General features: G+C 38.7%; 1 protein-coding gene across 1 annotated transcript in view; it reads left to right on the forward strand.

Moving 5' to 3' along the window:
- SLC26A7 (solute carrier family 26 member 7) overlaps positions 1-22,572 on the forward strand; it is a 117,710-nt gene that overhangs the window by 16,075 nt on the left and 79,063 nt on the right. The window contains exons 3-4 of the mRNA XM_081792287.1: positions 9,770-9,880; positions 11,637-11,809. Of these exons, the coding sequence (XP_081648413.1) occupies positions 9,770-9,880; positions 11,637-11,809 (284 nt within the window). The remainder of the gene's footprint in view (positions 1-9,769; positions 9,881-11,636; positions 11,810-22,572) is intronic.

Consider the following 22,572-nt stretch of genomic DNA (forward strand, 5'->3'; position numbering starts at 1 on the left):
GATTACTTTTTTTTTTTTTTACTCTGAAAATTACAATTTTGAATACAGTTAGGTAACAACTCTTGTATTAAAAATATTAAAAGATGGGGGCGCCCGGGTGGCTCAGTCGGTTGAGCATCCGGCTTCGGCTGAGGTCATAATCTCACGGTTTGTGAGTTCGAGCCCCACGTCAGGCTCTGTGCTGACAGCCTGGAGCCTGTTTCGGATTCTGTGTCTCCCTCTCTCTCTGCTCCTCCCCTGCTCCTGCTCTGTCTCTTTCTCTCTCTTTCAAAAATAAACAAATAAACATTTAAGAAAATGTTTTAAAATATTAAAAGATGGAAGTGACCTGGAGAAAGTCCTTCAGATTGACCTGCTTCAAGACTGAGAAACCAGGGATCTACTGTTTCAGTCTCCTTCTCTTCCTAATTTGTGGGTCTCACACTCCAAAGTAAATACAGTAAGAAGAAACAAAGAAATGACATGTGTCATGTATATTTGAGTTTATACTTGCACACTTGCCTCTGGTTCCTGGGATCCCTGATCGCCACATGAAATCAGGCCCTTTCTTTATCATCTCTCCTCTCCCTTCCCTTCCTCTAGTCCAGCTGTGTGTCTCCTCCTCCCTGGCTGGTACTTCCAGTGATAGATAGCTTTGTGGCCAGCCTTTACAGGGCATCCTTAGGAACTCCGCTTCCGTAGGGAATAAAATCCACCCTTTCAAAATGTTTGCAAGGTACTCTCTCAGCCTGTTTGCCTTTTTCTTTTTTTACGGTTTTATTTTATTTTATTTATTTTTTTTTACTGTTTATTTATTTTGAGAGAGAGTGTGGGGGAGGGGCAGAGAGAGAATCCCAAACAGGCTCCACACTGTCAGCGCAGAGGCTGACCCGGGGCTCGATCCTCTTGACCCTGAGATCATGACCGGAGCTGAGATCAAGAGTCAGATGCTTAACCGACTGAGCCACCGAGGGACCCCAAACTGTTGGCCTTTCTTAAAAGCCGGCTTCCTCACTCAAGGGCATTATCCCCCAGACGCCCCTCTCCAGTGAAGGCTAATCATGCTCCCATTACCCTTGGTAATTTCACATACAAAGCACATTATACTTGTATTTACATGCTTAATATCCACCCTGTTCAATACTGCATCTCCATTTGCTTGTGCCTCTTCCAAGGTCAGTTGTCTTCATATGGTCATGTATTTTTGTAAAAATTCCAAAGCGAGATATTTTACCAGAAGTTGATTAAGAATACTGCCTCTTCCCTACTCAGCTTCCCTTGTCACGCCTCTTATGTCTGGTGGCATTGGAGTGGCTGCAGATGTTTTTGGGATCCGGCTAAAAGGAAGTTGCCACAAACGGCTGGCACTGACAGAGAGCAAGTAAAACTCATCGGACAGCAGTGTAACAAGGGCATTTTCAAGAAACTGGTTAATTAGTGTTGGCAATTCTCAAATAATATTTAAGTTTCTGCACGAGAAAACTTGAAATGCCCTGAAATCTTACAGCTTTCAAGAACCTCAAAAGAGTCTTTAGTTTGAATTACACATAATATTAGTAACTAGTCATAAAGCTAAAATAAAAATTTCAAATCTACCAGTAATAAAAAAAGCAAACTTAAATACACACTGATATTTTAGTCTGCTTCCCCAGAAATTGGAACCTGAGTCAGAGGGCTTCTGTGCAACTTTATAATTAGGGAATGCAAGCCTGGAGGGCCGGAATGAAGGACTCTAAGGATGCCTGGTAGGGGGCTGGTTACCTCCAAGGTGGCAGGCACATGGCTGTCTCATGGGGGCCATGGCCCCAAGAAGGTATCACCTGAACCTCCAGGCCATCTTTCAGTGGGGAGAAACAAGGAGACGTGTATTCACTAGTTTACTTTGTCATTGGTCAGAGGCGCACCCCTTGGGTACGCCTCTGAGCTGACACGCGGGAGTCTGGGCATTCACAGAATCCCAGAGCAGGTGTCGACAGAGAAATGCTAGGGTAAGAAAAAGAGAAGCTGTCAGATTGCACTGCATGAAGTCAGACAGCTCCTGCAGGGCTACGAGAGACGGGCGAGGCCAAGAGCACTTGACATGATATATGAGAAATGTGTGATGTGCAAGAGGAGAGCCAAATTTATCTTTCCGTTGTCTCTATAGAAAATGTTACAAAAACTATTTTCAGGTGAAGAAGTGTTCAGAGCATATACAGCCTGCAATTATAAAGGGAAAAAGAAGTGTAGAGTTATATCAGGAAGTTAATAAAAATGGTGTATTAGTTTTTGTGGGTATTTGATCGTGGAGTTTGTCAGATTTTTATAATTTAGCATGATTTCTCAGTGTAAATAAATATGCACCTTTGTAACTAATTTTATGCTACTTCTCAGTTTTTTTTTAATTCACTTCGTTAATTTAATTTAATTCACTTTCTAAGTATTTTTTCTAGGAAGCCTGTCAAAATGTGTAAGATCTAGGGCTCATAAAACCTGACTGCCCAAGTGCTCATATGTGTCCTATCTTAAAACTAATAAGAAAATAAACGAACTCCACTTTCTTTGACCCCCATGTCTCCATCTGGCACCAAGCCTTATTCTCTTCTCTTCATTAATAAGGATTTTCAGGGTTTGGTTCGTGTTTCCTGCCCCTTCTCCCTGCACTCACGTCTATTCCTTAACCCGCCCACGCTTGGTTCCTACACCCTCTTTCCCCCAGGACCTGCTCAGTCTGAGGTCACCACTGGCCCTTCTGTTATCCAATTCAAAGGACATTTTTGTTCTTTGTCATGTGTACTGTTTCTGTGGAATTGCCACAGACTTTGGCCTTGACTTCTTTATGCCTTTTTTCCTAATTCTCTTCCCATGCATCTGGCAATTCCTTCGCTTTTCCAATTTTGGCGTTGACCAGGCCTTCAGGCTTCTCACGTTTACCTGTCTACTCTCTTTGGGCCTAAAGCAGGATGTTCGCTGTCTTTTATGAGGTTCCTGTCATGTCCACTCATATCCGGTCAGTCGCCTTTGACCCTGTGACATGTTCTGGGAAGAAAGTGTTCTGTGCTAACGCCATAGGCCAGGGAACTGATTTGTTTTGTCAACTGTGTGTGTAATGGCTATTTATATGTGGTGGAACCACATTTTCTTTGCCTACTGCTACTACTTGGATATCGGCAGTAGTTTTCTAACTGTTCCTTCCACCCATCTTGTGTGTCTTCCACATAACTGCTGGACTAATTTGCTGAAGAAGCGCCTGGGTGGCTCAGTCAGTCAAGTGTAAAACTTCTGCTCAGGTCATGATCTCACGGTTCTCGGGTTTGAGCCCCATGTCGGGCTGTGTGCTGACAGCTCAGACCCTGGAGCCTGCTTCAGATTCTGTGTCTCTGTCTCTCTGTCCCTCACCTGCTTGCGCTCTGTCTCTCTCTCAAAAATAAACGTACATTAAAAAAATGTAAAAATCAAACCTCGTCACCTTGCTTCCATTAGAAAAAGAATCTAATGACTTCTATAACATTCAGGATAACGTTCAGGTTGCTTTTAGAAGTCTTTATCAAAAGTGTGTAAGTTGGATAGGTTTATGAACAACATACAGGGTGAAAAAAGTTTCAAAAATGTGTAAAAAGATGTGGAATCTCCTGGGATTTTTGCATAAAGTATTACATAAAAAATATAAGCCTACAACTTGTTTGTCCTATCTAACAGTATATAATCAACATGTCTCCAGATTAGTGGATATGGATCTAATCCATTCTTTTTAAGAGCTGTGTAATATTCCATAGTACTGTTATACTAAAATTCATCTAATCGTCTCTATATTGATGACTATTCAGGTCATTTCCTTGCATAGTTACTACATAAGTTATTTTAATACAAAGAATTAGGTATATATTCTTAGGTAGTTATGTATTCATTAACAATTCTAATAAAAGTGAAATGGATTTTCATTAAGCATGAAGGTATCCCATGTCCTTCTCTACACTAGATGCTTTGGGGAAGGAATGCAAATCTCCAATTGGCCAGGCTGAGCCATGTGTCCCCACCTAGAGCCTGGGGTAGGAGGCAACTCCCCTTTTCTCAGCCCATGTTCTTTGGGTGGAAGGAGGGACTTCCCGAAGGAAATTGGTGTCCTGCTACCAACAGAAGGGAAAATGGAGATGGGTGGCTAAAAACAGCAAATGTTGTACCACGGAAGCCAATGACCTGTTCAACCAGAGTGCAGGTGGTAACATTATCCCCATGTTGTAGACAGGAATTTCATCCTATGGGAGTAGAGGAGGAACAAAAATATGGAGGCTTTGCAGTGTTCCATAGGCCCCTCCTTATCAGTGAAATCTGACTGGGGACATTATTAGATTTATAAATCTGACTGGGGAATTCAACTGGCTTGAAGCTGTGGTGGTTGGTGGCTTTGGTCAGCTTGGGGCCCGTGTCCATTCGTTTGCTCTATGAATGAAGGTTATGTGCCCTATCTAAAATTGAGAAGCACATATTCTCAGCAGTATGTAGGAGTCACGGAAAGTAATCAACTTAGATTTTGAAGGACCCAGAGGTTTTCCCTGCTAGAATCCATGGATGGAGTGAGGGCATGTCTAGGCTTTGCTTCTCTTGAGGGCCTAAATGTTGGTGGTGTGTGTGACATACGAAATTCCCTTTGTTCAGCTGGCCAGTAACCCATCCAGAAACATTCCACACTGTGTGGGAGTCCTGACTTTGCGTGTGTGTGTGTGTGTGTGTGTCCACATATTTTAAATTAGTTTTCATTATTAGATTTGTAAATGTACCAATTCTGCTTTTACTCCTGGGGCAAATGATTCATCATTTGAAGAGGAAATACAACTTGTAGCTAATAGGCCATTTGTAGTGACTCAATATTCTTATCTTCCCACTGCTCCAATGTTTTGATTCCAGATATTTCTACCACCTTAGAAAATAGGAGATCATTTTAAAAATAGAGAAAGAGGAAAGGAGAAGTTTGGGAGAAGGAAGGGAGGGAGGAAGACAGGGAGAACAGAACTGCAAGCCACCTTATATCATTAGGCAGTGATTTCTCCTTTTTAACTGTTAACCTGTAAAAGTACTTTGGGTTCATCTTACTTTCCATTTCCTTTATTCTATAAGCTGCCCTTTCATTTTCATTAAAAAGGCTCCTCATAAGAACCTTAAGTCAGTGATTAAGGACTGCGGCACAGGATTGAATCTTTCATTTCCTTTCTTTGAGCCTTATTGTTAGTACTTTCTCTAAATTCTGAACACTTTCTCTGACTCTCACGGAACTCTTGACACTTAGTCCTTACTCCTTGGAATGAGAACTTTAAGTGCTTCTATCTTTAGCCATTCTGGGCTCAGAATAAGTTCTGAAATGAACACAAAAATACTTCTGATGCTCCATATTCATGACATCTTCCACTCCCACCCCCTAGGCATTTATAAGAAATAATTAAGCTTTTGTTATTGGCTTTTGCTCCTATGAAGTATCTTTACCGAGGGGGTGTTACTTGGGTAATGCTATAATTTATTAAGTGATGTGACTTATTAGGATAAGAAGCTCAGCTTTGCTTTTAAAATAAATATCTCAAATTCTAGAGTTCCTCCCTCAACCACACCTAAATGCAGTAATTAGTCTGTGGGCCCAGCACGGAGAACTGAAAAGTAGTGTTTGATTTCTCCTTGGCAACTTGAAACAAATTGAATACAGCGCTTTGACATGATTTTGAGACATGAATATTTTCGAGACTGAACAAACTAAAAGCTTCCATTCTTGCAGAAGATAAGGAAATCTTTCTATGCTTTTCTGGGGAGCAGTTCCTCAGACACAGGTCACAGATAAGGTGGGTCGGTCATCCAGCAGGGGGCACCTTTATCTCATTTGCATTTAGTGCTGAGTGATCCTGCAGAGGCTTCAGTTAGATGAAGCCTGGGAGGAGCCTCTGGAGTCTTTGCATGAGCCCATCAGCCTGGGTTCACTCTTGATATTTTTGTAAATATTTTCTTTCTGATATACTGGAAATTGGAGAGATTAATGAGGCAATTAAATTGTATTACTTCATATAAAAACTCAATTCAGGGGCACCAGGGTGGCTCAGTCGGTTGAGCGACCGACTTCGGCTCAGGTCATGATCTCATAGTTGGTGAGCTCGAGCCCGGCGTCGGGCTCTGTGCTGACAGCCTGCTTCGGATTCTGTGTCTCCCTCTCTCTCTTCTCCCCTGCTCACACTCTGTCTCTCTCTCAAAAATAAATAAAGATTAAAAAAAAATTAAAAAAAAACTTTTCTAAAAAAAGTTTTAAAAACCCCAGTTCTAAGGGGAGTAAAACCAGTGATTCTGAGTCCTAGCTGCCTGACCTTAGAATAAACAGGTGAGGTCACTGAGCCAACAAAACAGAGTCTCCAGCAGTGGCTCTCCACGTGTAACCCCAATACCCAATCCCCAACTTCCAACACGTTATTTACTTACTAGACATGATCTTCTGCAGTGTCAGGTTTCTTTGATTTTCTGAATAATTGCTATCACGTAAATGCAGATAAGACTGGGCTGAAACAGAAAACAAAATCTGTATCTTAAAGTATAAAACAGTTCTGTGATAAACAGTTCTCTTTCTCACCAGTAGTGACCGAGTGGCTTTCTAGGCATCTCAGCAGAGAAGTGGTCGTAGGAGCAGAGGTAGAGACTGAGTTACCTATCTGCTTTGGTTCTTCGTCTTCCTCAGGGTCAGGCACTGTGTTTAGGGAAGCCATTCACACGGCACTTCAGCCTGCCTGGGTTGGAGGGGCAAGGGACTGGTCGGCAATGTTTGACTTTGTGCTCAGGGGCCCTTGAAATTTTGGTAGTGTTTGCAAGTCCTGAAACTACTGATGATATTGATGTGGGAATATGGAGTCTATCCTATTCCTGTACTGTAATAGTCATCACTACACCTACAAAACATGTTTTCTTAAAAACTGCACCTTTCAAAGCCTTCAGACAGTGACCAATATATGATTTTTGATCTTTAAAAATAATCGGCCCTCTGAAGACCTTAAGGTTTCGGTTCCCTCCTCCAATGTCTCTCTGTCTCTCTCTCTCTCCCCCTCTCCCTCTCCCCCTCTCCCTCTCTCTCTCCCTTTCCCCTTTGCTCTCTGTTTCCTCCATATCCCCTTTTGGGCACCCTGTGGCCTAATACTTACTTTGTTTTTATTTCTTGATCCTTCTTTTTGTTGTCTTGCTTCTCCTCCAATCTCAACTAGATTGGGTAATACAAATATTTATTAGCATTTGAAGTTTTTCCTCCCGAAATTGGAGAGTTAGAGGGCTGTAATTCTGCTCTTAATTTATCGAATACCCTGTTTTAGAAATATGGAGAAGAGTGTAGATAATGTGGCTAATTTGTAAGTGACTCAAGCCAGTTAATACTTTCACCTTTTTTGTAGTATTTAACATATTTAGCTGGGTTAGTGTGTTGTGTATGAAAATATGTATGTGGCTTATGTTGTGATCCAAAACAATAAATGAATCAGAATAAGGAAATTTTATCCAGCCCCCTGTGCTTTTGGAGGTATGTGTGGGAGGATGGCTTGGGTTTTATGGTTCTTATTTGTGGAAGGAGTATTTGAAGTTTTAAAGCACTGTTTATCTACATTCGTCCATTCCTCTTTTATTTGGGCCATTGTTCACTGCCGTCTTAGCAGAGAAGGAGATTCTGGCTGAGGGTGAAAGACACTGTTGTTTAAAGGGAAAGCTCAGTGTCAGTATCCGATGAAATGAAGGAAGTGTCTACAGGATCTCTGGTCTTTGAGCTTGTTTTTGTAGAATCTACTGAAGTGATTGTTTTGCACATATGGGTTTAGAGATCTCTTAAAGATTTGAGTTAAACACGTTTTACACGATGGTGCCCATTTTAATTTGGTAAGAATATAAGATCCAGAGAAATTCTGTTTTTGAACTGATTTTGCTATATATAGATTTGGGGGATGGAGATAGAGACAGACGGAGAGAGAGGGAGAGGAAAAGAGAGGGAGGGAGGGAGGACAAGAAAGACAGAAAGATATAAAACAATAAAACAAACATAAAGAGGTAGCTATTCACGAGGCAAGAGGCAGGATCCCACTGCTTCTAGCTTGGTCTCTACATTTGCTGCTGCAGGTAGGATAAAAATGTGGTCAAATAGGCCAACTCCTATCTTGCTGAGATTTACCACATTTATCAAAATTTAGCATGCATATGATTTCATCCAAGATGCTTTTGTTAAAGATGCTGCATGCAATTTCCCTTTGCCCCCATCATTGATTTAGTAGATCTGGGGGATCTTCTGAAATGTGGGTCATGTTATTTCTTACCTGGAAACACTCAGCATTCTGTCTCTTGATTGGTAATTTTTTTTCAGGTAACTCATTCTGAAAATGAATGAAAAAAGTTATTTTCTAGCTTTCTGCATGGCTGATGCAATGTACGCTTTTTACAAAGTTGCATAAGCTATAAATGCCAGGAGGGGCTTGTTGGTGGGGCGGGGAAGACTTAACACCATCCTTCCCGATAACCAGCGTGCTGCCTCTCATCCTGTATGCCTGAAATTCTAGAACAGCCTCTGCCACTGACCCTTCTATAATCACTTTTTATTTATTTTCATCAGACATTTAAGAAGACATTGTATGTAAATAGGAATCCAGATGAGTTTTTAAAAATAAATCAGGGACTGGTCATTGGTAGCCTTTTATGTATTTTAATTGAAGGTAAGATGTCTTGTAGGGTTTGAAAAAATATCTGATGTGTAACTAGAGTTTACATATTTAAAAAGAAATTAAGCCTAATTTTAAAAGAGCAAAAGTTAAACAGTAAAAAGTATGATCTTGGAACCATATTGTTGGGCTCCATAGTGTGAATAATGAATTTACCTCATATTTGGGTAATCTGTATTCTAACACCACTCCCTTCCTCAAGTCTCTTTGTACCTTATTTATAGAGTGCATTATGCTTAATCAAATGCCTATCAGCAAGTTGTGTAGACTTGAATGGAAATGTCAGAACCTAGCTTAACTAGCCATTTAATGCCAAGGACCAGCCACAAGCAAGACCAATTTAATGAGCTCACACTCACATATATTTCGGTCACGTTTAAACCACTTGTGGTTATTTAGACATGTCTGAGAAAGTTTCCTATGTGTATGTAACATACACACTACATAGGCAGTAGTGTCTATGAGGAATAAAAATGAACAGCTATGAGTTACTCCTTACTATTTAAGTAAAAAGTTGTTTTTCACTCTAAGAAACTATATCTGAAATGGGCTGGAGTCCAGGATAGGAAAAGCACGGACTCACACACTGCCCTGCCCCTGTGATACACAAGGTGAGGCCGGCCAGGAAGCTGCCAGCCAGGCCCCCTTGAGTGCGTGTCCTTCTTGTCCCAGCCTTCCTGACCTTTTCATCTGTCATTGGTAATACTACCAGTCTTACCTATGCTGCAGATGCTATTGTGCCAATAAAATAATACCAAAAGTATAGAAATGGTCCTCAAAGTGTGTGTGGAAATATTTTGCTTGTGATGTTATCACTTTTACCAGGAAGACTCTCTGAACCAACGTTTCCTTATAGACGCCTCTGTAATCAAGGGGGAAAGTAGTGGTCCAAAAATGAGAGCTTTTGGAATTGAAATTTAAATATAAAGTAAATAAGGGAGTGGTCTGTAATTGAGGATCGTAATGTAGTCTCTCGTTGAGCAAGTAGAATAATTAAATCATAATCCCTTTTGTCATTAAACAAACCGATATCCCTTCTGCTTTGTAGTGGACTGTATCTTGGGGTTATAAGGTGATCCTAACTACCTGGGTCTGCTTGACAGGGTTGGCCTTTGCTATTCTCTCATCTGTGCACCCCGTGTTCGGTTTATATGGGTCTCTGTTTCCTGCCATCATTTACGCCATATTTGGAATGGGACGTCATGTTGCCACAGGTAATAATTTCTGTCTATGTTTATGCTTCTCATGTTACTAATGAAAGCGACCCAGAAGTGCTCATTAGTTACTGATTACATTTCAAAGCAATTCTAACTTTACTTCTGAAGACCTCAGCAAATATTAGGACAAGACATTTATCTCTTTGTGCCTCAGATACTCGACCCATACTGTAATATATTACTATATTATTATGTAATCAAGCTTATTTTAAAGATTCTTTGCATTTTTAGGTTGTAAAAAGGTCATAAGAGAAGGCCATATATTTTGAATTTACAGTGAATTGAGAGAAATTATACACTTTGAGGGAAAGAAAATACCGTATAGAATTTAGTTACTCAAATTTTGAAAAATATTTTTTTATGTAATCGATATTTGGACTGAACGATCTTTTAGGTTTCTTCTCAGTTAGATTCTATAATGCCCTTTAATTAGTATATCTGTTACCTTGCCTATCTCTGCATTACTAAATAAAAGGTGAAATATCACAAATAGTCATAATAGAGCCAGCTGGTTAAAAACCTGGGTTTTAAAGTTAGATGGTCCTGAGTGTATGTCTCATTTGTTGTTTGCTATCTGCATGACCTTGGACAGCACTTTAAAGGCCTGTTTTCTGCTTTCCGGATAGTGAAATAAAAAAAAATCATATGGCTGTAGTGAGAGTTGGATGAGATAGTTGATGTACAGTGTCTAACTTAGTACTTTCTAGAAAAGATTTAATAAGTTATTATTATTACAAAAATGATACCTTAGTCTTTTTTTTTTTTTTTAATTTTTTTTTAACGTTTTATTTATTTTTGAGACCGGGAGAGACAGAGCATGAACAGGGGAGGGTCAGAGAGAGGGAGACACAGAATCTGAAACAGGCTCCAGGCTCTGAGCTGTCAGCACAGAGCCTGACGTGGGGCTTGAACTCATGGACCACGAGATCATGACCTGAGCCGAAGTCGGCCGCTTAACTGACTGAGCCACCCAGGCGCCCCGATACCTTAGTCTTAAATATTAAATTAAAAATAATAAATCTACATTTAACCATAAATATCCATAGAGTTCTATGTATTTTGTACCCTTAAGATCTCAGCCTCTAAGTATGTGTCTATTTCTTCAGTGGTCAGTTTGTGTTATTGATTGTGTTGGTTTCCTATTTCTGATGTAACAAATTACCATGAGCTCCGTGGCTTGACATGAGATAAGTTTATTATCTTACAGTTTTAGAAGTCAGAAGTGTGAAATGAGTTGTACTGGTTTAAAATTGAAGTGAATGAGCTCGTAGTTAGCTACTGAGCCTACTGAGGTTTTCATATTTATCATCTCACTTATATTTCCCCCAAGCCCTGAAAGGTAGATATTATGGATAGGCTTTATGGATGAGGTAATGCAGACTCAGAGTAAGGTGCTTTAAGTCACATTATTGATAAATAGAGGACTGACATTCAAGTCCAGGCCATGATCTTAATCCCTGCCCTGAGGACATTCTCCGTGCTCAGAGAGGTGGGAAATTGTAAGGCTTGGGAGGGAAGGGCAAGGAGATTGGTGTGGCTGTGTGTTGAAGGAAAATGTGTTTATGTAGGAAAGTTTGTTTGTTCTGTGGAGAGAAGGGTGGATGAGTCGGGGTGCTGAGAAGAGTGTTTCCGATAAATCTATCTGGTTTTACACCCAGCAGATGGATTCAGCTTTAATGGTGGAATCCAACCATTGTTATCGAGTCCGTTACTAACAGAAGATTCCCCCACCCCCACCATCACTCCCTTTTAGGCACCTTCGCCTTGACATCCTTAATATCAGCCAATGCAGTGGAACGGCTTGTCCCTCTGAGCAGCCAGAACCTCACCACGCAGAGTAACACAAGCATAGTGGGTTTATCTGACTTTGAGATGCAAAGGATTGGTGTTGCTGCAGCCGTTTCCTTCTTGGGAGGTGTGATTCAGGTAAGTGGTGCTGCGACTTGGCAATGAAGAAAGGGAGACAGTGGAAGGACAGGCAGTTGGTGGTTTATTTTTATTCGTGTTCATGTCTTTGTCTCTCGAGATGGATGAAGCCCAGATGTGTTTTATCTTTATGGGAATACTGTCTACTATAAGGGTAGTTACTCTGTAAGTGCTAGTTGGATAAATGAATCAGAATCAAGAAATCGAAGTTACAGGAAAGTAATTGTTGACTTTTCAAAAACACAATTTCTGAAGAATGTTTTACAAAGTGGAATAGGCTTCCTTATAAGGCAGTGAGGCAATCCTTGTGTTCATACAGTGACTGGATCATCACTGCAAAATAAGGTAGAAGTTCCTGCAGTGGGAAGAGACATGACTAGATTTCTAGGGTCCTTCCCGATTTTCAGATTTTATGATGTTACCGCCTATAGCGGTAACAAGTGGTGTTTCATTGGTGCCACACACCGGCTGGTGTGAAGTCTTTCGACTCAGACTGGCACCAGCCATTGCCCCTTTCAACCTCAGGCATCTATTTGGTTGCCAGGCCTGCTCTAGCCTGTCTATTCCTTCAAAATATCAGACTGTGTAGTTTGCTGTCTCCAATCAGTTGTCAGAATTAGGTAATTCAGAAGTGAGTATAAAATAAATGTGGGGGCGGGGACTGACTACTAGACATGGAATTTGTCTGACAGCCGTTTTGGCTTTTTCCTCTGCTTTCTCTTGAGTTACATGTACATAAACTTCCCGGGTGGCGGTTTTCTGGGTTGGCAGAGGCTCACTGTTACAGTGTAACATTATTTACAAGGTCAAAGATGGTATAAAGGTCAAGAAGGGAAAAAAGGGTAGTTGATGATTGCCTGGAATTGGAGGTTTAGAAGAAAAGATGTGATCTCGAGGGAAGGAAACACATTGTTAGAGTTATGTTGCCTTCTAGCTCTGTAAAAAGTGTGGGAGAATTGAAGATGTAAGACCAATACTAACTCCACTCTTCCTAGGTCTTTAGTGAATAGATCATCTGAGCAGCAGTTTTGCCTAGGAAACTACCAGACTGGAAGGCCAGTAGGTATCTTTTATGGCCATAGCGGTGCTTTCATGAAATACAAACTGGTTGAGCATCCTGTGACCTTCATTATATATTTTTAAACATGGATGATGTCCATGTATTCTGACACTTGCACAGGTAGGCTCAGTGGCCTCTTCTGCCTTGATGGGCCACTGTGAGGCCTTCTAATGGACATGTCATCTGTGTCCACCTCAGAAATAATGAGCCATGTGAACTGATGATTCAGAAATTGATATGTTGCCATAGATTTGGTATAGGTCTTCCTTGATTTCTGTTCATTTAAAATAAAATAAAAATCTCTGTATTAGCACAGCAAAGATAATACCACTACTCCTTCTGGTCCCATTATTTTCCATTCATGGCTTTCTTTGAGTTTATGGTTTTTACTAGGTTTGGACTTCCTCTTATTCTATTAAGCACAGAACAGGTAGTTTTAGGTGTATATTATTGCCATTTTTAAAAATCCAAGAGAGTAAATAATTAACAATAAAACCCAGTAGCCTTCTGGTTAGGCTCATTTTAACCATTTTCCATAGTTTAAAAAACAATCATCAGGTATTTTGTTATTATCTAGCATATTTGGATTAAGAATTCAAATGATAATAAAATATAAAAGTAAAAGCCAGGATTCAAACAACATAAAAAATTAATGTTTCATTTCTCGGAAAGAAACTCCCTAGAATCACAAGAGTAAAACAGGATATTATTAAAGATAATAAAAATAATTTGGTTTTCATGGACTTTTATTACATGTAAAATCTGGTCCAGAGAGTTGCATGTTTTGTCTTATAACTTCATCAAACATCTGCTTTCCTTTGTCTTTAGCTCTGATCCTGGATATGTGACCCACGTTTTAGCCAATTTTTGAACAGATGGCTGGACTTTATTTGACCTCCAAACTCATCTGTCCATTGTCAACCAGAACCGTAGGATCTGTTTGGGTCTGCTGGATCCAGCTTTTCGGTCATTTTTCCTTTCCTCCTTCGGATTTGAAACCTACCGAATAGGAGGGCAGTACCAAGGTGTCCAGCTTCTACAAACACAGATGGTGTTTGTTTACCTTGTCTTACTTATTTTTAATTCCAGCTGATGGAACTAGTTAGGTGAATAAAATTATATCGTTAAGGTGCTTGAAATCGTCACATCCGATGTGGTTCACAGATTGTGTATCAGTTGGAAATGCTCTCAGCTGTAAGTAAGCGATGACCCTACCATCAGAGCTTACACTATGTAGACATTTATTGCATTTTGTGTTACAAGAGGTCATGGAAACAGGTTCTTCAATGTCTGGCAACCCATTCAATTGATGAACTGGTCTGCTTTTTTGTTTTTTGTCTTTTGGTTTTTGTTTTTTCATTAGATAGTAAGGTCTTTGTGACTTAGTGCTTTTCCTTTTTTTTCTGGTAGTTCACCAATAACGTTCCCCCCTAAGTTGTTGCTTTTATTTATTTAACTTCGTTTCCCTTTCAACTGTTTCTCCATTTCTTTACTCGACTTACATTCCTCAATATTGTTTTAATGATGCTAGTATGTCTTTCTCTTTAATTTTAACATGTCTGATGTTATTTTTAGGAGAAACTATGGCATGAAACAATAAGGGAGTTAGAATTAAGATGTATGTTTATAGCAAACGGTTTTCATACCATAAAATTTCAGATTTTATTTTGAGAATTGCTCTTTTTTGCCTTTCCTCCAACTTTCTGTACACCCATAATATTTTGGTTTGCTTTGTATATTAGATGTTATTTGGAACACAATGTTTTTAAGGTTAATTACAGTATCTACATCTGTTTTCCAGTCTTCATAGCACTTAGCATAGCACTCTGCACATGGTAGATTCTCAGAAAAGTTAGTGCATTAGAAAATGAACTATTAGTTCCGAACCTGAAAACCAAGAAATAGCAGGCATCATGCCAGGTAATAATTTTGTGATTTTAAGAGAATTGAGTCTGACATTTGGTGACTTTAGTTACTATAACACGAAGAGACTATGAAAAACGGTACATTCGGAGAACTGTCATTCTCCCCAACTCATCCCCATTTCTCCCTCTGATTTCCGCTCTATTTTAACCCATCTCCTATGGGTGACCTATCTCAGTCATTTCTGGTTTATACTTTTACAGAATGAATATTTTCTTATTTACTCTTCTTTCTTACATGAAAGATAATCTTTTGTATTTGACTTTTTTCACTTAACAGTAGCATATCCTGGAAATCATTCCATGTCAGCTCCTAGAAATGCCCCTCATACTTTTTATTGCTGCATAGTGCTCAACTGTATGGCTGTGCCACTGTTTATTCAACACATCCTCCTCTATTTGGGCATATAAATTGACTCCAGTATTTTGCAGTTGTAAGCAATGATACTGTGAATGTGCATATGTATTTTCATAATGTTGGTAGTGTCTAAGGTGAATTCCTAGCATGGGATTCCTGTCTCGAAAGGTCAATGTAGTTTTGTTAGATGTTTTCAAATTCCCTGCCAAAAGGGTTGTAGCCATTTGCAGTCCGACAGAAATACACGAGAGCACCCTCTGCCTCACCAACAGAATGTATTGTCAGACTTAAAATTTTTTAATGTTTATTTTATTTATTTATTTTGAGAAAAAGAGAGAATGTGCACACGTACACACACACACACACACACACACACACACACACACACACACACGAGTGGGGGAGAGACAGAGAGAGAAGGGGAGAGAGAATCCCAAGCCGGCCTGCACTGTCAGCATGGAGCCCACTGGGGGCTTGATCTCACGAAGCGTGAGATTAAGATCTGAACAGAAATCAAGAATTCCACACTTAACTAACTAAGCCACCCAGATGCCCCTAGATTTAAAAATTTTAATCAGATAAGTGAGAAATGTTATTCAAGGGTAAGTTGCATTTCTTAAATTATGAGTGATGTCAAATTATAACATCTTCGCATATATATTTTGTAACAGTTTTGTGGATTATGTGTTCATATATTTTTCTAATTTTTGTATTAGAGTTTTGTTCCCTTTTCCCTCAAATTTTAAGAGTTCTTTATATATATGGATATTAGCCCTTTACTGTGATATATGCTGCAAGTGTTTTAATCTAATTTGGCAAGATTTTACCAGGCAATTAAAAAAAAATTATGTAGTCAGATTTATCAATCATATTTTTAATTGTCTCTGGACTTTGTCAATATTAGAAAGCTTTCCCATGGGGCGCCTGAGTGGCTCCATTGGTGAAGCGTCTGACTCTTAGTTTTGGCTCAGATCATGATCTACAGATTTGTGGGTTTGAACTCTAGACTGGCAGCGTGGAGCCTGCTTGGGATTCTCTCTTTCCTTCTCTTTTTGTCCCTCCCCATTTGCACTCTCTCTCTCTCTCTCAAAATAAATAAACTTTGTTAAAAAAAAAGAAAGCTTTCCCTTTACACTAAGTTTATAGAAGAATTCACAATATTCTTAAAATTTTAATTTATTAAGTTCTTTTTAAAATTTTTTTTAATGTTTATTTATTTTTGAGAGAGAGAGAGAGAGAGAGAGAGAGAGCAAGTGGGAGAGGGATAGAGAGGGAGACACAGAATCCGAGGCAGGCTCGCTCTAGGCTCTGAGCTGTCAGCACAGAGCCTGTCATGGGGCTAGAACTCATGACCTGAGCCTAAGTCAGACACTTAACCAACTGAGCCACCCAGGCACCCCTAAATTATTTTCTATTTGACTTTCTTTTGCATTTACTATCCTGGTCAGTGTGGAATTTATTCTTGTGTGCGGTGGGAGATAAGGATCTAATTGCATTCTTTTTCCAAGTGGCTGCCCAGTTGGGTCAGTGATGTTTATTAAAACGCTCACCTTTGCTACTATAGTTTGTAATGCTACCTTTACCATTTCCATACTTACTTAGACCTGCTCTTTTCTATCCTATCCTATCCTATCCTGTCCTGTCCTGTCCCGTCCTGTCTCGTCCCGTCCTGTCCCATCCCATCCCATCCCATCCCATCCCATCCCATCCCGTCCCGTCCCGTCCTGTCCTATCCTATCCCATCCTATCCTGTCCTGTCCCATTCCATCCTATCCTATCCTGTCCTATCCTATTGGTCTGTATATATATTCTTGAGGCAGTAGCACCCTGTTTTAATTATTAAGACAGGTAGTTTGGTTTGATCTGGTAGGACTAGTTCACCTTTGCAGTTTTTATGTCTTAGTATGTTTCTAGCTATTTCTGCAAGTTTGTTCTTTCTTCTGAACTTTAGCATCAACTTGTCTAGCTCCATTGAAAAAAAAACTTGCTGATATTTTTATCAAGATTGTGTTAAATTGACATCTTTATGACATTGAATTATCCTATCCAAGAACAGGGGCCTTTCTTTTTGTCGCAGTCTAATTTTGTCAGACTTGTTAGTCTTTCAGGAGTCTTTCCTCTCACGGGTTTTGTGCATTTATTCCTGAGTATTTATTCTTAAGTATTTAATCATCTTTGTTACTGTTATGCCTGGGGACTTCTCTACCATTATGTCCTCTACCTAGTTATTGTTTCTGTCTATAAAAGCTATTGATATTTTCCGATTCATTTCTTTATTTAACAAATGCATCTGTTAAGATGCTTTCAGCTGCAGAAAATATAATATCCACACAAAAGTGTCTTAAAAGATGGATTTTAGTGTTTCATATAACAAGAATTCTGGTGGTAGCAAAATTTCTGGTTGGTTAATTCAGTACCTGTAAGTTCATCAATGGCCTGTGCTTTTTCTATCTCCCTGCTATGCCACTCTTGGCTGGTTACTTTTCTTCCTGGGTGACCCCATGCCCCATAACTGCATGATTCAAGATGTTGCCATCGTGCCAGGCACATCTCCTCACATAATCACAGCAAGACTCAGAAAAATGGCAGTTTCTCCTTGTACATTGTTTTTTCAGGAAGGAAAACTTTCACTAGAAAGTTCCCATCCGACTTCTCATGCTTAAAAGTATTACATGCCCATTCTTAAATTAATTGCCAATGAGGTGGGGGTAATATTACCATGATTGCCTTAGACTAATTAAAATTCACCTCTGGGGATGGAAAGGCATTCCTTCCTTGAATACCTCACAAAAAGAAAAGTGAACAAAATTGGAGTGTTAAAGAACATGATAGTTGCTAGAAAGATTAAAATCAGCGCCAGCCACAAAATGACTTATTGGGTCTCTACCCTAGCCAGATATCCCTTAGACATAGGGGCTACAGGAGGGAGAGAATGGGCTGAGGTCACTTTTCATAGAAGATACAGTCTGGTGGGAAGAGGGGTAACTGAACATGTCATTATCAGGAAAGCATAAATTATTTTTGGATGAAGAAAGTGAATAAGCAAGCTCCAGTATTGTGTATGTGTACATATGGAGTGCTTTGGTCTATTAATTATATATCCTGATACCTTATTGAGTTCTTACTGAGTTGTTGGTTTTATTTATTTATTTTTTTACTATTTAAATGAGTTTTAGGGGCATCTGGGTGGCTCAGTCAGTTAAGTGTCTGACTCTTGATTTCAGCTCAGGTCCTGATCTCACGGTTTGTGAGTTTGAGCCTCACATAGGGCTCTCAGCTGACAGTGCGGAGCCTGCTTGGGATTCTCTCTCTCTCTGTCTCTCTCTCTCTCTCTCTGTCTCTCTCTCTCTCTCTCTCTCTCCATCCCTTCCTGCTCCTCCCCTTGTCTCTCTCTGTCTCTCAAAAAATAAACTGTAAAAAAGTTTAAATGAGTTTTATTATTCATTAATTTTCCAGTATTTTATAAAGATATTTTTACTTCCTTTTTTTTACAAAATAATATAATTTGTGATTTCCCTTGTTCAGTTTCATTAGATGATATCTGTTATAATGGCAAATAATAGTGGAAACCGTGGGCTTTTTTGTCTTTTCTTGAACTTACTCAAAATGTCATCTCTGTGAAGATACTGGCCTTGAGAATGGAGTGTGTATATTTTACCATGTTAAGAAATTATTTACTGCTTTATATTTTTGAATTTTAATAGAAATTAGAAAGAGTATTGAATATTTCTATAGGTTTTTCCAGCACCTATAGAGATAATCATATTATTTTTTCCTCTGAAGTCTATTATATGTTATATCATATTAATGGATTTCCTAGCATTGAACCAACCTTAATAATTTCTATTAAACATTCAAAAATAAAATTTAATAATTCCCACTTGATCATGGTGTATAGTATTCTTTAAAAGATTTTTTTTAATGTTTATTTTTGAGAGAGAGAGAGAGAGACAAGTACAAGTGGGGGAGGGGCAGAGAGAGAGGGAGACACAGAATCCGAAAAAGGCTACAGAATCCGAAAAAGGCTCCAGGCTCCGAGCTGTCAGCACAGAGCCCGACGTGGGGCTCCAACTCACAAACTGTGAGATCGTGGCCTGAGCTAAAGTCAGATGCTTAACCAGCTGAGCCACCCAGGCACCCCTGGTGTATTTTATTCTTAAAGTGGTTTTGGATTCTGTTTATCAAATTTTTATCTAGTACTTTTACATCCTTTTTCTTCAATGGTAGTGGACTACAGTTTTCTTTTTTGTGCTCTTTATCAGATCTAGTTATCCATATTTTACTTTCTTCCTAACCTTTTATCCTCAGTTTTCTTAAGCACTACTGATGGGTCTAGTATTAGAAGGTTTGTAGAATCGTCCTTTTAAAAATATCCCATTGAAATAATCTGTTTCCTGGTGCTCTTTTTGGGGGTAATTTCTTGATAATGTTCTCTATTTCTTCTATAAAATTGGTCAGTTGCAGGACTCTGTCTCCAATATGGTCAAATTTGGTAATCTGTATTCCCTAGAAAATTATCCTTTTTATCTAACTTTTCAAATTTGTTTGTACATAGGTCTTTGATTTCTTATGATTTTCAAACAGTTTCTTGTTTTAATGTTTTCTGCTTTGACATTTTCTCATTTTATATTTGTGCTTTTATCTTTTTTTCTCAATAAAATTAGCTAGTGGTTTGTCTATTTTCATTCTTTAAAAAAATAGGATTTTGAAATAGTATGTCTACTTCTTTCTATTGCTGCCTCTGCCTTTATCTTTATTGTTTCCTTTCTTGGCTATTTTTTTTTTTTTTTTTTTTTTTTTAGTTTATTAGTTCTTTTTCTAGTTTTTGAGGTGGGGATTCAATCATTTAATATAATTTAAAAATTTTTATTGATAAAAGCATTTAGTGCATTTAGTGAATTTTCTCATGCTGATTGCTTGAAATGTTTTCTGTAGATTCTGATAGTGTTTAACTGTCAATATTTTTTAGAAATTCTGTACTTTTCAGTTTATATTTCCCCCTTTCACCCAACAATTATTTAGGAAAAGGTTATAAATTTCCAAATGAATGGGTCTTTTTGTTTTTCAATTGTGCCAATAATTTCTGGTCTTATTGCACTGTGGTCACAGAGTGCTGTTTGTAATATACCTACACTTTCGAATTTTCTGATGTTTTCCCTGTAACCTAACATATGATCAATTTTTGTAAATATTTCATGAGCACTTGGGGAAAAGATGGCATAGTCTGTTAGTATATAGCTGTAAGTTCTACCTTATTGGTTATGTTTTAAGTTCTCAATACTCTTATTCTTTTTTGTTTGTTTGTTTACTTGGTCTATCTTGCACTGAGAATTACGCACTCCTTACTGTGGGCTGCTTTCATCAGAGTAAACAGACTTGCTTAGGAGTGATGTGATTACCTTTTAGGTAAGCTGTTTATATTATGTCATAAACATAAATGCATTCAAATATATCTCATTCATTGTCATTCAGGCAAAGAAGTAATTCCTGTCTCTCTTCTCCCTTACCATTTCGTTTATATTGCTAGTATAAAGTGCACGCATATAACCACAATAATGTAATGTGACAGGTTTCCATGTTGTAGATTAGGTAATGGGCCCTTTAAAAACAATTTTATTGAGGTATAATTGCCACACATAAATTCCCCATATTTAGAGTGTGCCATTTGACAAGTTTTGACATACACACATACCCATGAAGCCATCACCACAGTCAAGATAGTTGTGACTCCCCCAGATTTTTCCTTGACACTTGACCTTCTTCTCACTACTTTAGGACCCCCACCTGCCATCAACCATTAATCACTATAGATTAGTTTGTATTTTTTAGAGTTTCATAAAAATATACTCACTGTATTATTTTTTGTCTGGTTTCTTCCCCTCTGTATACCTTTATTGTTGTTGATTTTCTACATTTTTGTAATAACATAGCAGGGACCCCTGTGATTAGAACTTATGCAGTATCTGATTGTAACTGAACTTTCTGGTCGGGGAATCTTTTTGTTTCCATTTCTACTATCTACCTCTAAGGTACATTATATGTCTCATTTTGCAAAGGAAGTGTTTCTGCTGTAACTGACACAATTTTGTGTTATTAGTGTTACTTTTCAAAAAAAAAAAAAAAAAAGAAAAAAGAAGAATTTTGTAGCCAAGAAACAGTAGCAGCCAAGAAAGGAATTGCTTGCTCACTCACAGAAATGGGGTGTTAATTTCCAGGCAAAGTGGCCCTGTTTAAAATGCCAACATCAGTAAGCATTTAGGTTGGGGAAACAAACACTCAGTAATAGTCAAGGCACTTTTAAAACCATTCTTCTCTTCTCCCTGTAGCTTTTATTATTCTCATGTTGGGCGTTTTGCCCATTCCCTTTTCCAAGAACTGAGAGGGGTCTGGGATTGTCCCCTGCCCATTTACTTCTGGAAGCTTTCCCAAGCTCTACTTTTCTGAAGCAACCATGGAACAGGATTTCTGCCCTGGAGGACATGGGGATATACAGCTCCTTTGTTTGACAGTTGCACAAGCATGGGGTGACACAGGTGGGGGCATTTAGTGCCAGAGCCTTGTATTATTGTACTTGGTGCATTCTGGAAATACAGTCTTGTCTTCAAGGATGATAAAAAACCAACTGCAGACCCAAACAGGAAATTTTCAGTTACTTTTGGTTTTGTACTAAACATTTTTTGGGAGTATATTAAATTAGGGGATCGTGAGTGTAGACAGAGTTTAAAATACAGACTAGTTTAACCTGCCTATTCAACACATCGTATGTACTCCTTCCAGAAAAATCATTCACTTCACTCTTTTGAAGTGCAGGGGGAGGACAATCTGAAATCTCTTTTGATGATGTTACACTATCTCACAGCCATTTTATGACTAAAAGTCATTACTTTGTTTAATCTAAATCTTTCCAGCTGTATTTCTACCTAGCAAAGCTAAGAAGTAATACATGTAAAATTAGAATTATAATCCTTAAGTTTATAAAAATGAAAATCCTTCACATTAAAAACAATAATAATATTTATTATTCTATTATATGCCAAGTTCTGTTCTCATTTTACTACATTTATTCACACATTCAGTCCCCATCAACAATTTATGAAATAAGTAATATTATTCTTCCCATTATACAGATGAAGGTACTGAAAGGTGAAGTGACTTATTCAGAATCTTATAATTAAGACCTGGCAAAGTAGGAGTTGGATTCCAGTATACAGTCTCCTAACTGCTACACTACATGGCTTTCTAAATTTTTTTTTTTAATGTTTATTTATTTTTGAGACAGAGAGAGACAGAGCATGAACAGGGGAGGAGCAGAGAGAGAGGGAGACACAGAATCTGAAACAGGCTCCAGGCTCTGAGCTGTCAGCACAGAGCCCGACGCAGGGCTCGAACTCACGGACCGTGAGATCATGACCTGAGCCGAAGT

This window comes from Panthera onca, chromosome F2 (genome assembly GCF_046562875.1).
Source record: "Panthera onca isolate mPanOnc1 chromosome F2, mPanOnc1 haplotype 2, whole genome shotgun sequence".
NCBI lineage: Eukaryota > Metazoa > Chordata > Mammalia > Carnivora > Felidae > Panthera > Panthera onca.